Source organism: Pristiophorus japonicus, chromosome 4 (assembly GCF_044704955.1).
Source record: "Pristiophorus japonicus isolate sPriJap1 chromosome 4, sPriJap1.hap1, whole genome shotgun sequence".
NCBI lineage: Eukaryota > Metazoa > Chordata > Chondrichthyes > Pristiophoridae > Pristiophorus > Pristiophorus japonicus.
Window position 1 is genome coordinate 128671170 of NC_091980.1, and position 16908 is coordinate 128688077.

The following is a 16908-nucleotide window of genomic DNA, read 5'->3' on the forward strand; positions in this document are numbered from 1 at the left end:
CAGTGTCTGGCCCGTGGCGGATCATGTTACAGTGCACAGACAGAGTTAGACATTCTTGAAGCAATACATCGATAATGGTGCCTCTGCTTCCCAAGCTTGTGGGATGAGCAGCTTGTCTGACTCGAGCACATATTGGGACACTCTTTGCTACATCTCTTTAGTCCCATGAATACAGGCTGATGCTTTGTTTAACTTATTGAATACATGTTCAATCGTTTGGGGCTCGCCCGCTACTTTTGCTTGCTGCACAACACTCCCGACCCCGTGTGGTAACATCTCACTTGCTATGAATACTTTGTTAGATACATGTACAACTGGTTGGGGTTTGCCCACTACTTTGGCTTGCTGTACAACACACACGACCCTGTGTATTAACACATCACTTGTTATGAGTACTTTGTCAGATACATATATGACCGGTTGGCTACTTTGGCTTGTTATAAGGTACCCCCAACCCTATATAATGGCACATCATTGGCCGCGAAAGACCGCTCACAAGGGTTACATAGTGCACACAATTTATTGGAGCAGAGTGGGTGCCTGGCCTTCACAGCGGCCGCCCCTTTACCTTTGCCCCAAACCCATTCGTCTTCCTTGCTGGGCGACACATTCTTCCATTCCGTTGTGGCGAGTTCCCATGTTCTGGACACTCTATCGTCCTGTGGTCTGGATGCTCTATCATCCCATGGTCTGGATGCCTTCTTGTCCCATGGTCTGGACGCAATCTCGTCCAGTGGTCTGGACGCATTCTCATCCGTGTCCGTGATATCGACTGCAGTGATCTTCCTCCCCAGGTACTTTACCTCTAGCTTCGGGAAGACACATTCAGATCGTTTCGGCCGGAGTCCCACTCCGCATGGTCGACCTGGAGCCTCTTCCATCATTGCGAAGAGGTCGTCGGTTTCGGGTGGTGGGTACCGCTGCTCGGTTGAACTTTACCTTCTCGTGGTTGTGAGGAGCGGCCTGTGCCTTGGGGATCTGCAAATGGATCTGCACTTCAATGCCTGGTTCAGCTGAAGGTGGGGGTTTGCTCTGCCTTTGAGAAGGGGAGACTCCCTTCACCGGAGAAGGTAGGCAGAGGTCTTCACAGTTCCATCGAATCTTCCCCATCCACCTCCTGCCAAGCAGCGTTGGCCCATCACCTGAAACAATCCACAGTGGTAAATCGTGCACTGCTCCCTCATGGAATACCCTTATGTCTGCACTACCAATAACTGGTATCAGTTCCTTGGTGCAAGTGCGCAGCTTTGCCTGAATCGGGATCAGCTTGGGTCGCTGTGCTTTGTCACCCCACAGCCTCTTGAATGCCTACTGGCTCATAACTGATTGACTCGCCGCCATGTCTAGTTCCATTGAGACTGGTGTGCCGTTAAGTTGAACTTCTAACATTATCGGAGGGCTTTTGGTGGTGAAGTTGTGTATCCCATATACTTCCTCTTCATCCTCAGGTTGCCTCTCCTGCTTGTTCATCGTAATCCTCGCTGGATCCATCATCCTCTCCTGACTCTGCCACGTGGTGAGTCAGAGATCGTTTGCACATTCGCTGGAGGTGCCCCATTGTTCCACAGCCCATGCACACATAGGGTTTGAATCGACATTGATGAGCACTCTGGCTGCCCCCGCAGCGACAACATGGTGCAAATGGATACACATTCACGCCACATGTTGGACTCTGAGTCACTCTAGGCCTAGGTCTGACCTCTGCAATCGTGTGGACCCTGCCCTGTGCCGTTCTGCCTGCTGAAAACATTATTTTATGCACGGTGCTTGCCGGTGAGCTTCAATTCTGTGAAGATATCTGTTTCGTGTTATCACTCGTGGATATGAAGGCTTGGGCTATCGTGATGGCCTTGCTCAGATCTAGGTATTCAGCAGACAACAGTTTGCAAAGGATGACCTCATGGCCAATTCCAAGCACGAAAAAGGCCCGCAACATTTCCCCCCAAGGATCCTGCAAGTTGCACTGCCCCGCAAGGTGTCTTAGGTCGGTGACAGAACTCGCCATGTTCTGGTCCTCGGAGCGACGGTGCGTCTAAAAGCGGTACCTGGCCATCAGGGTGCTCTCCTTTCACTTGAGATGTTCATTAGCCAGCGTACACAGCTCTGCGTAAGATTTGTCCATTAGTTTGACTAAGGAGGCCATATATCGATGACCCACATACGGTGAGGAGAATCGCCCTGCCTTTGATCTCTTTTCAGTCGTGTCCAATTCATTGGCCACAAAGTACTGGTCGAGGCCCTCAACAAAGGCTTCCCAATCACCACCCTCAATAAATCACTCAAGAATACCAAAGGCAGCCATTACCACATGAAAGTTCGTGATCCGTTACTCATCGCTAATTTGTTATGTTCAGAATAAATCCATAGGACTATGTCGCAAGCTCAAACTGCTGTGACCTTGGTCAGTTTATTCAGACTCCTGAGTGAGGATGCAGCAAGGTGGATTCCTTTTTATACCTGCTTGGCCCAGTGTGCACAGGTGACCCTTCGGTCTCCCACAGGTGTGCCCTCTTGTGGCAAGTCTTACATTTTGGTAATGTTTACAAACATACATAACAACAAACGTTCCCTTTTGTTCTTTCCTCCCCTCCCCCACCCCTTTCCATGCTCTGCACTTGCTTAAAATCAGTTACATCACTAACTTTTTCCAGTTCTGACGCAAGGTCATTGACCTGAAACGTTAACTCTGTTTCTCTCTCCATTGATGCTGCCTGACCTTTTGTGTATTTCCAGCATTTTCTGTTTTTATTTCAGATTTCCAGCACCCGCAGTATTTTGCTTTTGTTCCTTTTCTTCTTTTAAGTAACTGAGCATATTTTCAGATCAATGTCGTGTGACCTTGCATTGAACAAGAACTACTTCTGCTGAGAAATTGGTTGTGATCTTGATCAAACCTGATTTGCTTGGGTATGTGGCTGTTTTAATCTCTTCCCCTCCAGACTAATGACTTTGGGTCAATGGTAGCCTAAGATGGTCATAGCTACAAGTCTAATCTTAGCCTTTAACTGGTTTTAAATTTGGATGAACTGGAGAAAGAGATTTCAGTGTAATCTGGTCACGGGAAGAACTCGCCCCTCATGTTTGAACCACTTTGCCAAGGATGTGCTGTTCCAGTACAAAGTCTGTACCTTCGAATAGACAACCACCAAGAATTACTGCTGAAAGACTTTCTATTTTGGGAACACAGGAAAGTGTTCGCTGAAGCAGGTATTGATCCAAAGCACAAGGAACATGGGATAAGGCCTCACTAAATTTGCGTATGAAAAGGAAAAATTGGTAACATAGTTGGGTATCTTAATGTAAACTGCTAATATATACACTGGACATAACTACCAGCCTCTGTGAACTAGGCCAATTTCCATAGAGAATAAATAAAGGAGGTTCAACCTTTTTTCAAGCTGTATGCTAGGGGTACAATAGTGCAGTGGTTATGTTTCTGGACTAGTAATGCAGAGGCTTGGACCAATAATACATGGAATGTGAGTTCAAATCCCACCATCATTTGGATTCAGTTTAACATTTAAAACAAACTGATATCAGTAACCATGGACTTTTAGGATTGTTGCAAAAATCCAATTGGCTCAGTAATTTCCTTTTAGGGAAGGAAACCTGCCGTCCTAACCTCGTCCGGCTTATATGTGACTCTATTTGCACAGTAATGTGGTTGATTCTTACCTGCCCTCTGAAGTGACCGAGCAAATCATCTCTCAACCATTGAGCACCTGAACATGGTTCAAGAAGGAGTCTCACCAGCGGTTTCTCAGGGCCACTAGGGACAGGCAATAAATGTCGGCCTTGCCAGTGACATCCAAACTTGGGCGCTCAGCTCTAACACGTGTTCTAACACAGGAGCTGAGTCTGGGAATACCGGAGGCTGATAACATGGAGATTTCACAGATGATTGAAATAGATATTGGCGTAGTGGGTAACTGAGAGTTTTAAGTTCCGGAGATCAGTCAGATGAACTCAGTGGGTAGCACTCTCGCCTCTGAGTCACAAGGTAGTGGGTTCAAGTCCCCACGACATAGACGTGAATACAGAATCTCGGCTAACACTACAGTGCAGTAATGAGGGGGTGCTGCACTGTCGCAGTTGTCATCTTTAGGATGCAATGGTCAACCGTGGTGCTGACTGCCCTCTGAGTTGGACATAAAAGATCTCAGAGCACTACTTTGAAGAAGAACAGGGGAGTTATCCCCTGTGACCTGGCCAATTTTTATTCCTCATCCAATGTCACTGAAAACAAATAATGTGGTCATGTTCACCTTGCTGTTTCTGGAGTTTTGCCATTTGCAAATTGGCGGCCACATTTCCCACATTACAAAAGTGACTGCACTTTAAAAAGTACCTTATTGGCTGTAAAATTCTCAGGGATTTCCTGAGGTTGTGAAAGGCGCTATGTAAATGCTTGTCTTTCTTTTTGGACTACAGTCTGTTTCATTGTTTCCAAAATGTCATGATAAAAAACAAGAACTGAACATCGCATTGTCCTCTCCACATTTGAGCTAAACTTGTAAGTGATGGAGTATCTGAGTATTTGTGTTTGACACATTGATCACAAGCAATTTGTATTCATCTGACCCACTTTTGTTTGCTTTGCACACTCACCGATCTTTTTGGATGTTGCATCAAACCCTCAGATACCTGCAAATGACCAACCCACTCAACAATCCAGAACTATTAAAAATATACTGACTCGCAAACAACAGAGGATTTAATGAACCTTTCAAGGTGGCCATTAACTGGTCCAGGCAGGGCACAGTCGATGGGGTGTTCTCTCCGGCAGCCTGCTTCTCGTCCGCAACTTTGTCCGTGTCCGGGTGTCCCAGCAGAGGGAGCACGCAGTATCTGCCGGTATGCTTGAGGCCTCCAATGACCATTGGGCGCCAGAGGGACTGGAGTGCAGCGTGGATACAGGGAAATAAACTATAAATTGCTAAGTGTTTAGGTTAGTTTTGTGATTTTTGGAAGGGAGCACTTACGTTTTAAGTTTTTCCCAATTGATTAGCCTAAATCATAGAGGATTAATTTTAACCTGTGATTCTGGATATTTGAACTGTGTTTGAGGAAAGTTAGGACAATTGAGATCCTCATTGAGTTGTCAGCCAATGATGCTCATTCTTCAAAGATCTGACTGGCTCTGGGAGTCCATCGCCCCCTCCTCCCATTACGTGATTGGTGCTCTGAGAGACTGCAACTTCTGATTGGTTATTGAGGACTGTCACTCATCCTGCAGGCTGCCACACCCTGGATTATCCAGCAGTATAAATGCAGGCATATGAGGTTGGTTGAATCTTTACAGGAGTTTGTTGCTTCCACAAAGTTTTGATTTGTGAAAAAGAATCTAGATGGCTTCTCAAGTGCATCAGAACTACCACCAGGACTGTGAGGATGCTGTCAACAAGCAGATCAACATGGAGCTCTATTCCTCCTATGTTTATCTCTCTATGGTGAGTTTTGCATTTTAGACCACTTCACAACGGAGATGATGTAATGTGAATTTCCTAAATTCTGTGCTGTACCCAGTCTATCTATTCTGCATATCTTTAATAATGACTTATTCTGGAGCTCTCTTAAGCTTGAAGTTTATTCTGAATACATTCTGCACTCAATGCATGGAATTCAGAATTTGTATCCTAATTCTCAATCACTCCATGGACTTTCTCTACCTTGCCTTTTTCAATGAGTGGATGTAATCTTAAAATTAGAGTCAGGCCATTTAGGAGGGAAGTCAGTAAGTCTTTCCTGCAAACGTGGTGAAAATCTAATGCCTTTATCATTTCCTCCTCCAACCACTGCCCCACCACACACACCTTGGCTCAGCATCAAAGCCTTGATTTCTCATTGGGTAAGGGTATCAAAAGATTGTTTCCATGAAAATGTCCATCAAAGGCAGGCCCTCTGAATCAAGCAAGACTTGCTTCCACTGAGTCCTTGGGTGGCTGAACAGTCCAATGAGAACCACAGACTAAAACTGGTGGGGCATATAGTTGTTGAGGGAAAGGATGGGTGGGACTAGTTTGCTGAATGCTTTTGTTGCCTGTGCTTGATTTCTACTTGCTCTTCGTGATGAGACTCTAGGTGCTCAGTGCCATCCGGGGTAAACATTCACTTGGGTCGATCTCTGGCCAGGGACTCCCAGGTGTCCGTGGGGATGTTACAATTTTTCAGGGAGATTTTGAGGGTGTCCCTGTAATGTTTTGTCTGCCATTAACGAGTTCCACATTCCGTGAGGTTTTGAAATCTTGCAAGAAAGCAAAATATTGAGGTTGAAGTTTTGTGCTGTACACATGATGGGTCTGTGATATAATACTCTTCTGATCTCTCCATAGTCCTTCTATTTTGACCGGGATGATGTTGCCCTGCAACACTTTGCTGAGTTCTTCAAGGAGCAGTCACGTGAGGAACGTGAGCATGCTGAGAAATTGCTGGAATTCCAGAATCAACGTGGAGGCCGAATTATCTTGGCGGACATCGAGGTTTGGCTCAATAAAGGAGTGGCTTTCTGTCTAGCTCCTCTTAGACTGAATTTTCACAATACATTCTAAAGCACACAGGACATTCAGTCAAGCTGGTGTTTATACTCCATGAGCCTCCTCTCATTTTGCTTTATCTCGGCCTGTCAGCAAAGCATTCTTTTCTTTAATCCCCATGCACTTGCATTGCTTCCCTTTAAATACATCCAAGCTATTTGCCTTATCAATATAACTCCAGTAGCTGTGATAGTGTAATGGCAATTTTTTATTCCAACAAATAGGTTCATGGTAAAGTAGACTTTTGATTGCACCCCAATTTCCTTTAGTACTTGCAATGAATTAAACAAACATTAGAAAGTGAACTGTTAGAACTTTCTTTCCAGAAACCAGAGCAGGATGAGTGGCGCAATGGTCTGGAGGTGATGCAGAGAGCTCTGCAGATGGAGAAGAATGTGAACCAGAGTCTGCTGGATCTGCACAAACTCTCCACTGGGAGCATGGACCCTCATGTAAGTTCTTGGTCAATTAATGTGGGCTTTTAGGTAAGTTTGAGGTTGTGCAAACTTGCTACAGGGGCCTAATTAAAAGATCTCCATGCATAACAAATTTGTGTTGGTGTCTCGTTTGGGCAGCAGTGGGAAGGGATGGGGGAATGTTGGCCGACTGGACAATGACGAGTAAATGTGTCCCAGTGATCCCAGGATCTCTGCACATAAAGTGCAGTAAATTTAATCTAATGATGCAGTAATTCCATCAATCTCAATTGCACCACTTGACTATCCTCCAGTTCAGGATATTAAAATCCCAATTCTGAAGGGGAAGCTGACATTCCTTGATATCTGCTGCTGGCCATAACTAGCTTCTCCCTCTTTCAGTTGTGTGACTTCCTGGAGACCCACTATTTGGATAAACAAGTGAAGATGATCAAGAAGCTTGGAGATCACATCACCAACCTAAAGAGATTGGGAGCCCCTGAGAATGGCCTGGGAGAGTACCTGTTTGACAAGCACACCCTGGGGGAGAGTGACTAAACTGACTGATGGGTTCAAGCTTATTGTATTTGTATAATTAGGTCCCCTATCCTGTAGGGAATGATTGCTTCTGCTTTGTACAAAGAGCTAAGATGTGACATGTAACATAACTAAATAAACTGTTCAACAATGGACTGGTTTTGTCTCCTTGTCAGTGGTTGCTTTATCTTTCAATTAACATAACCAGAATTACACTACCCTCTGCAACAGTGTTATGGGATTTGGTTTGACTCTGATGTATATCTATGTAAAGCCCTGGAATTAGCTGTTTTGTATTCAGTATTTGCTGTAGATCTTGTTGACTTATTATTGCAGGGAGTTCAGTAACTAAATTTACCACTGCTGCTGTAGACATTGTTAAACTTTGTAGGTAGAGCAACACCTGCTGTACACACCAGTCATGTCTGAGAGCATTTAAGCCTGGTGACTGTAATTGGGTAAAGCAGGAAAGCAACAGGTGGCATTAGCTTGCTGTCACAGCTTCATTGGTTAGTGTGGATACCCAAGTGTGGTGGTTCTGGGACAGATTCTCTTCTGCCTGCTCCCATTGCGATTGAATAACTTGCCAATATAATCTATGCTCACATAAATAAGGTATTGAAGGAATACCTGTGCAACTACACTCCAACAAAATATAATCCTGCTGGAAGGTGGAGTAAATGCAGAAAGCAAGAGATCCAAGATTTTTAAACATTAGGCTCTGCAAAAACATTTGCCCCATGCTGAGCCCCAAAGCCGAATACCCAAATTCATCAACCCAATATGACCAGTTGTATTTGCATTTTATACCAAATAGCAATGGGAGCAAAATCATTCTGTCCAAATTCCAGTGGATTTCCATTTCTTTGCTTCGCCCATTTGAATGGATTCAAATGTTAATGCTGAACTCCAAGCCAGCGTCAACACACTCTCCGCGGTGTACAAAAAAGCATAGGCCTTACACTAAACATCTGTAAGATAAAGGTCTTCCACCAACCTGACCCCACCACGCAGCACTGGTCATCAAAATCCAAGGCGTGGCCTTAAACAACATGGGCCATTTTCCATACCTTGGGAGCCGACTGTCAGCAAGGGCAGACATCAATGATGAGGTCCAACAACGGCTCCAGTGCACCAGCGCAGCCTTCGATCGCCTGAGGAATGGAATGTTCAAAACTGGCACCAAGATTATGATCTGCAGGGCAGTAGTGATAACAGCTCAAAACACTGGAGAAGTACCACTAGCACTGCCTCTGCAAGATCCTGCAAATCCATTTGGAGCAAAGACGCACCAACGTTGCCCCGCATCTAAGCCCTGATGACGCTCGATCAGCTCCGTTGGGTGGGTCACATCGTCTGCATGCCCGACACGAGACTCCCAAAGCAAGTGCTCTACTCGGATCTTCGTCACGGCAGGTAAGCTCCAGTTGGCAGAAGAAACGCTTCAAGGACACGCTCAAAGCCTTGTTGATAAAATGCAACATCCCCACCAGTACCTGGGAGTCCCTGGCCCAAGACCACCCAAAGTGGAGGAACAGCATCCAAGAGAGCGCTGAGCACCTCCAGTCTCATCATTGAGAGCAAGCAGAAACCAAGCACAGACAGCAGAAGGAGCGTGTGTCAACCCAGCCCCGCTTTCCTTCAACCACTGTCCGCCCTACCTGTGACAGAGACTGTAAGTCCCACATTGGTCTCTTCAGCTACCTGGGAACTCACTTTTAGAGAGGAAACAAGTCATCCTCGTTTTTGACTCTGGATCATTAGTCCAGGCCTCTGGATCACTTATATAAGAACATATGAAATAAGAACAGGAGTTTGTACTTTGGCCCAGCGAGTCTGCACCGCCTTTCAATAAGATCATGGCTGATCTAATCATGGCCTCAGCTCCACTTCCATGCCCTCTCCCCATAATCCTTGACTCCCTTATTGTTCAGAAATTGGTCGATCTCCACCTTACATATATTTAGGCTCCCGAAATATGGGAAATGGTCCACATTGTCTAGGGCCGCAGCGTGGATGTTGATGACATGGGGACAGTGCTGTGCGGCGAGGACAGCATATCTTTAGAGCCTCCTATCAACAAGAGCAGGCATTGATGACGAGATCCAACACTGCCTCCAGTGGGCCAGTGCAGCCTTCAGCAGCCTGAGGAAAAGAGTGTTTGAAGACCAGGCCCTCAGAACTGCCACCAAGCTCATAATCTACAGGGCTGTAGGAATACCTGCCCTCCTGTATGGCTCAGAGACATGGACCATGTACAGTAGACACCTCAAGTCGCTGGAGAAATACCACCGACGATGTCTCCGCAAGATCCTACAAATCCCCTGGGAGGAGAGATGCACAAACATTAGCATCCTCGACCAGGGCAACATCCCCAGCATTGAAGCACTGACCACACTTGATCAGCTCCGCTGGACAGGCCACATAGTTCGCATGCCAGACACGAGACTCCCAAAGCAAGTGGTCTACTCGGAACTCCTTCACGGCAAACGAGCCAAAGATGGGCAGCAGAAGCATTACAAGGACACTCTCAAAGCCTCCCTGATAAAGTGCGACATCCCCACTGACACCTGGGAGTCCCTGGCCGAAGACTGCCCTAAGTGGAGGAATTGCATCAGGGAGGGCGCTGAACACCTCGAATCTCATCGCCGAAAGCATGCAGAAATCAAGCGCTGGCAGCGGAAAGAGCGTGCGGCAAACCTGTTCCACCCACCCCTTCCCTCAATGTCAATCTGTCCCACCTGTGACAGAGTATGTGACTCTCATATTGGACTGCTCAGCCACCTAAGAACTCATTATAAGAGTGGAAGCAAGCGATTCCGAGGGACTGCCTATGATGATGACATATATTCAGTGACCCAGTCTCCACAGATCTGTGGGGGAGCTAATTCGAAACATTCACAACCCTCTGAGAGAAGAAATTCTTCCTCATTTCTGTTTTAAATGGGCATTCCCATATTCTGAATCAATGTCCCCTTGGTCTAGATTCCCCCACGAGGGGAAATATCCTCTCTGAATTGACCCTGTCAAGACACCTCAGAATCTTATTTGTTTCAATAAGATTATCTTTCAATCTTTAAAACTCCAATGAGTCCAACCTGCTTATCCTTTCTCCATATGACAACATCTTCATCTCAGGAATCAACCTCATGGACCTTCTCTGAACTGCCTCCATTATAAGTATATCCCTCCTTAAATAAGGCGACCAAAGCTGTATGTGGTACTCCAGGTGTGGTCTCACCAACATCCTGTACAGTTGTAGCAGGACTTGCTTACTTTTATACTCTATCCCCTTTGAAATCAAGGACAACATTCCATTTGCTTTCCTAATTAAATGCTGTACCTGCATACTAACTTTTTGAGTTTCATGTACAAGGACCCCCAGATCCCTCTGTACCGCAGCATTTTGTAATGCCTCCCCATTTAAATAATAATTCGCTTTTTTATTTATCCTACCTATTTATCCAGTAGCATCACCACTATTCTACCTTACCCCACATAGGTACGCTATTGGACTTGGGGCTGGGACCCCTCCCACCCCAACTCATGGTTGATTAATCTGCCAACAATCCCTGACTAGGCTGCCACATGAATAAGGAATTGGGCAAGGATTAAATGCATTGAATGCATAAAGGAAAACACCCAAGTTAAATAGATACTTGTCTGAAACTCTTCCCTCTGTTGTCACCACCCATGCCTGTTGCATCAATTTATAACCGAATACCAACAGCTCCACCATAAATGTATCCATTTATATTTCATCCTGTTGTGCATTTCACATCAAATAGCCAGCATCCTTTCCAAATCCTACTGGATCTCCATTTGTCCCCTTCTCGTCCATGAATGGATTCAAATGTTGTTGATGCTGGATCTGCAATATGTTTACAAGTTAATGAAGGACTTTTCTGAGAACTGCACTGGGTGCAATTAAATTGTCTCCTTTAGTCTTTCCATTTTAATGTCTTTTTTATTCATTGCGGAATGTGGGCGCCACTGGCAAGGCCAGCATTTGTTGCACATCACTAATTGCCCTTGAGAAGGTTGTGGTGAGCCGCCTTCTTGAACGGCTGCAGTTCTTGTGGTGAAGATACTCCCACAATGCTGTTAGGGAGGGAGTTCCATGATTTTGTCCCAGCGACGATGAAGGAATGGCGTTACATTTCCAAGTCAGGATGCTGTGTAACTTGGATGGGAACACGGTGTTCCCATGTGCCTGCTGCCGTTGACCTTTTAGTTAGTAGATCTCATGGGTTGGCAGGTGCTGCTGAAGAAACCTTGGCGAGTTGCTGCTGTACATCTTGTAGATGGTACACACTCAGCCATGGTACGCTGGTGGTGGATGCAGTCAATGTTGAATGAGGTGTATGAGGTACCAGTCAAGTGGGCTACTTTGTCATGGATGGTGTCGAGCTTTTTGAGTTTTGTAGGAGCTATACTCATCCAGGTAATTGGAGAGTATTCCATCACACTCTTGACTTGTGCCTTGTAGATGGTGGAAAGGCTTTGGAGAGTCAGAAGGTGAGACACGCCGCAGAATTCCCAGCCTCTGACCCGCTCTTGTTACCACAGTATTTATATGACTGGTCCAGTTAAATTTCTGGACAATGGTGACTCCCAGGTGTTGATGATGTGCGATTCTGTGATTGTAATGCTCTTCAATGTTAAGGGCAGGCAGTTAGACTCTCGCTTGTTGGAGATAGTCATTGCCTGAACCTTGTGTGACGCAAATGATACTTTCCACTCATCAGCCCCACACTGAATGTCATCCAGGTCTTGCTGCATTTCCATGGACTGCTTCATTTTCTGAGGAGTTGGGAATGGAACTGAATACTATGCAATCATCAGCAAACATCCCACTTCTGACCTTATGAAGGAGGAATGTTCATTAATGAAGCAGTTCAAGCTGGTTGGGCCTAGCACACTACCCTGTGGAACACCTGAAGCGATGTGTTGTGGCTGAGATAATTGACCTTCAACAACCACAACCATCTTCCGTGCAGCTCGATATGACTCCAGCCTGTGGAGAGTTTTCCCCCTGATTCCCATTGACTTCAATTTTACCAGTGCTCTTTGATGCCAAACATGGTCAAGTGCTATCTTGATGTCAAGGACACTCACTCTCACCTCACCTGGAATTCTGTTCTTTTGCCCATGTTTGAACCAAAGCTGTAATGAGTTCTGCAGATGAGTATTCCTGGCCGAACACAAACTGAACATCTGTGAGTGGGTTATTGGAGAGTAAGTCGCACTTGTTAGCACAGTCTATGACACCTTGCATCACTTTGCTGATGATTGGGACGGTAATTGGCCAGATTTGCTTTGTTCTGATTTTTGTGGACAGGACATACCTGGGCAGTTTTCCACTTTGTCGGGTGGATGTCAGTGTTGTAGCTGTAGTGGAACAGCATAGCAAGAGGCGAGGTTAGTTCTGGAGCACAAGTCTTCAGCACGACAACCGGAATGTTGTTCAGGGTCCATAGTCTTTTCTATATCCAGTGCACTCAGCCGTTTCTGGATATCACGTGATTCGAATTGAATTGGCTGAAGACTGGCTTCTGTGATGGTGGGGACTGTAGGAGGAGGCTGAGATGGATCATCCATGAGGCAATTCAGTCTGAAGATGGTTGCAAACACTTCAGCCGTGTCTTTTGCACTGAAGGGCTGGGCTCTGCTTTCATTGAGGACAGGGATATTCATGGAGCCTCTTCCACCCGTTAGTTGTTTAATGGTCCACCACTATTCATGACTAGATGTGGCAGGATTGCAGAACTTTGCTCTGATCTGTTGATTGTGGGATTGCTTAGCTCTCTCTATTGGATGCTGCTTCTGTTGTTTAGCATGCAGTCCTGTGTTGCAGCTTCCCCAGGTTGGCACCTCTATTTAGGTACAACTGGTGCTGTTCCTGGCATTCTCTTCTGCACTCCTCCTTGAACCACCTTAGGTCCGTTGGCTTGATGGTAATGAGTGAACGATAGGCCGGGCCATTATGTTACAGATTGCGGTGCAATACAATTCTGCGGCTGCTGATGACCCACAGTGCCTCATGGATTTTGAGCCACTAGATCTATTCTGAATTTATCGCATTTAGCACGGTGGTAATGCCACACAGAATGATGGGGGGGATGTCCTCAGTGTGAAGATGGAACTTCTTCTCCACACGTACTGTCTGTCTGGACCATTACCAATACTGTTATGGACAGATGCATCTGCGAAAGGTAGATTGGTGAGCACGACGTCAAATAGGTTTTTCCCTTCTGTTGGTTCTCTCACCACCTGTCGCAGGCCCAATCTGGGAGTTATGTCTCTCAGCTATGCCCATGCTTGACCTGAACACATGCTATCCAGAGTCAATGTTGAGGACTCCTAGGGCCACTCCTTCCTGATTGTATGCCACTGTGTCGCCACCTCTGGTGGGTCTGTCCTGCCGGTAGGACAGGACATACCCAGGGATGGTGATGGAGGAATCTGGGACATTGGTGAAAGGTATGATTCTGTGAGTATGACTATGTCACGTTGTTGCTTGACTAGTCTGTGGGACTCCTCTCCCAAATTTGGCACAATTCCCCAGAGGTTAGTGCAGAGGACTTTGCAGGGTCGACTGGGCTGGGTATGTCGAGGTGGATGCCGGGTGGCTCATCCTGTTTTATTCTTATTATTGTTTCTCGTAGCGGTTTGTTAAAACTGAGTGGCTTGCTACGCCATTTCGGAGGGCAGTTAATAGTCAACCACGTTGCTGTGGGTTTGGAGTCATATATAGGCCAGACCAGGTAAGGACGGCAGATTTCCTTCCCTAAAGGACATTAGTGAACCAGATGGAATTTTACGACAATTCGATAGCTCCCTGGTCAACATTACGGATTTTATTACTGCTTTTTATCACGGATTTTTATTTAATTAACTGAATTTAAATTCCCCAGCTGCTGTGGTGGGACTTTTACGAATGCCTCTGGATCATTAGTCCAGACTTCTGGATTACTAGTCCAGTAACATAACCACTATGTTTAGATGTTACATCAAACCCACAGATACCTGCACATGACCAACCCAAGGAACGATGGTGATCCTCATACACACACTGAACCATCCAGAACTATTAAAAAGACATTGATTCGCAAACAACAGAGGATTCAATGAACCTTTCAAGGTGGCCATTAACTGGTCCAGGCAGAGCACGGTCGATGGGGTGTTCTCTCCATCTGCCTGCCTCTCTTCCGCGGCTATGTCCATGCCTGGGTGTCCTTGGAGAGGGAGCATGCGGTGTCTTCCGGTGTGCTCGAGGCTTTCTGTGACTGGTGGGCACCAGAGGGACTGGAGTGCAGTGTGGATACAGGGAACTAAATTATAATTTGGAAACGTGTTTATGTTAGTTTTGGCACATTTAAATTTATTGCTTATTCTGCTTTATAAAGGGTGTACTTGTAGTTTAAGTTTTTCCCAATTGATTGGTCGAAAGAGTAGAGGATCCAACTCTGAGCCTGTGATTCTGGATATCTGAACTGTGTTTGAGGAAAGTTAGGACAATTGAGATCCTCATTGAGTTGTCAGCCAATGATGCTCATTCTTCAAAGATCTGACTGGCTCTGGGAGTCCATCTCTCCTCCTCCTATTACTTGATTGGTGCTCTGAGAGGCTGCCACTTTTGATTGGGTATTGTGGACAGTCACTCATTATCTAGTTTGCCACGCCCTGGATTATCCAGCAGTGTAAATACAGGAGTTTGAGGTTAGTTAAATCTTAGTTTGTTGTTTCAACACATTTTTGATTTGTGTTAAAGAATCCAGATACCTTCTCAAGTGTGTCAGAACTACCACCAGGACTGTGAGGATGTTGTCAACAAGCAGATCAACATGGAGTTCTATTCCTCCTATGTTTATCTCTCTGTGGTGAGTTTTGTATTTTAGTTTTCATTGTGAAGTGGTCTATGTAATGTGAATTTAATAAATTCTGTGCTGTATCCAGCCCACCTATTGAGTATCTTGAATGACTCACTTTCCTGGGCTTTTTTGAGCTTGTTGCTGAAGTTTATTTGAAATACATTCTGCACTCAATACATGGATTTCAGAATTTGTATCCTTATCTAAATCACTCCATGGACTTTCCCTACTTGCTTTTGCAATGAGGGGATGTAATAAAATTAGAGCTAGGACATTTTAGGGGGAAATCAAGAAGTATCCTTTCCTGCAAGTGTGGAAGAAATCCAACACTTTGTTTCCCATTTCACCACCCCCACCACCCTCCACTCAAATAATTTAATAAATTGTTTTGATTCTGTGAAGGTTATCTGGAATACTTTATTTCCCCCACCCATGTACCTACCTCAGGAAAATCAAGGTTTTGATGCTGGACTGTGGTTTTTCATTGGGTAAAGGTATCAAAAGATTGTCTCCATAACAATGTATGTACAGGCAACTCTCTCTTTATCCGCACACGGATGCAACGGGAAACTGTTGTAATGGCATTACAAATCCATGTGTGCGCTCTGCCGATGTCACTTTGGAATGCTGATGTTCCTTTTGAATGTTGCCTGTTGAGCCTCGCTTTTAAGCGCTCCACCCTGCCTCAGCTCCCACGACTAATCCCACATCGTTCCATTGCCTCTCATAATTCATTAAAATGCCACGAGCAGTTACAGGAAGTAATCAACAAGCCTAATGTTCTTTAGATCTCGAGGACTAGAATTCAAGGATTAGAAGAGATGCTACAGCTATTGGGTAGAGCACACCTGCAGTACTGTAAGCATTAACTGTAATATCAACTTGCTCTAACGGAGAAATCGTTTAACTGGCATAGACCAATCCCCAAGGGACCCAGATAATCGAGTTGCCTGTGCATATACAAGTTCAGTGAGACTTTGAACCCTTGAAAGAAAGCAAGCAAAATTGAGCTTGAAGTTATGTACTGCACACGATGCTGGGTCTGCCATGCATTACCCAACTACTGTACTGATCTCTCCATAGTCCTTCTACTTTGACCGGGATGATGTTGCCCTGTGTCACTTTGCTGAGTTTTTCAAGGAGCAGTCACATGAGTAACGTGAGCATGCTGAGAAACTGATGGAATTCCAGAATCAGCGAGGAGGACTGATCATCTTGTTTGACATCAAGGTTGGATTCAATAAAGGAGTGGCCTTCTGTCTGGCTCCCCTTAGATTGACTGTTCCCAAAACATGCTAAAGCAATTGCTTCCAATTTATAACATACAGGCCATTTGACCAAGCTGGTCTTTGCTGGTGTTTATACTGCAGAGAGCCTCCTCCCACCTTGCTTCATCTCATCCCCTCAGAATATTGTCCTATTCCTTTCTCTCCATGCACTTGCCCAGCTTCCCCTTAAATACATCTCTGCAATTTGCTTCATCAATATGACTAATATTATGATAGCTTAATGTCAATTTTATATTCTAACACACCGGTTCATGGTAAG

General features: G+C 45.4%; 1 protein-coding gene across 1 annotated transcript; it reads left to right on the top strand.

Moving 5' to 3' along the window:
- The first annotated feature begins 5348 nt into the window (after positions 1 to 5348).
- LOC139262186 (ferritin heavy chain, oocyte isoform-like) lies at positions 5349 to 7507 on the top strand. The gene is made up of 4 exons (XM_070877331.1): positions 5349 to 5450; positions 6333 to 6479; positions 6860 to 6985; positions 7352 to 7507. The coding sequence occupies exons 1-4, from the start codon at positions 5349 to 5351 to the stop codon at positions 7505 to 7507; spliced, it is 531 nt and encodes a 176-aa protein (XP_070733432.1).
- The last annotated feature ends 9401 nt before the right edge of the window (positions 7508 to 16908 follow it).

Bases quoted from the DNA above. Each gene is read 5' to 3' on its own strand.
- LOC139262186 (XM_070877331.1), top strand. From the start codon at position 5,349: ATGGCTTCTCAAGTGCATCAGAACTACCACCAGGACTGTGAGGATGCT. The intron at 5,451-6,332 runs GTGAGTTTTGCA...ATCTCTCCATAG, and splicing joins CCTATGTTTATCTCTCTATG to TCCTTCTATTTTGACCGGGA. The intron at 6,986-7,351 runs GTAAGTTCTTGG...TCCCTCTTTCAG, and splicing joins CTGGGAGCATGGACCCTCAT to TTGTGTGACTTCCTGGAGAC.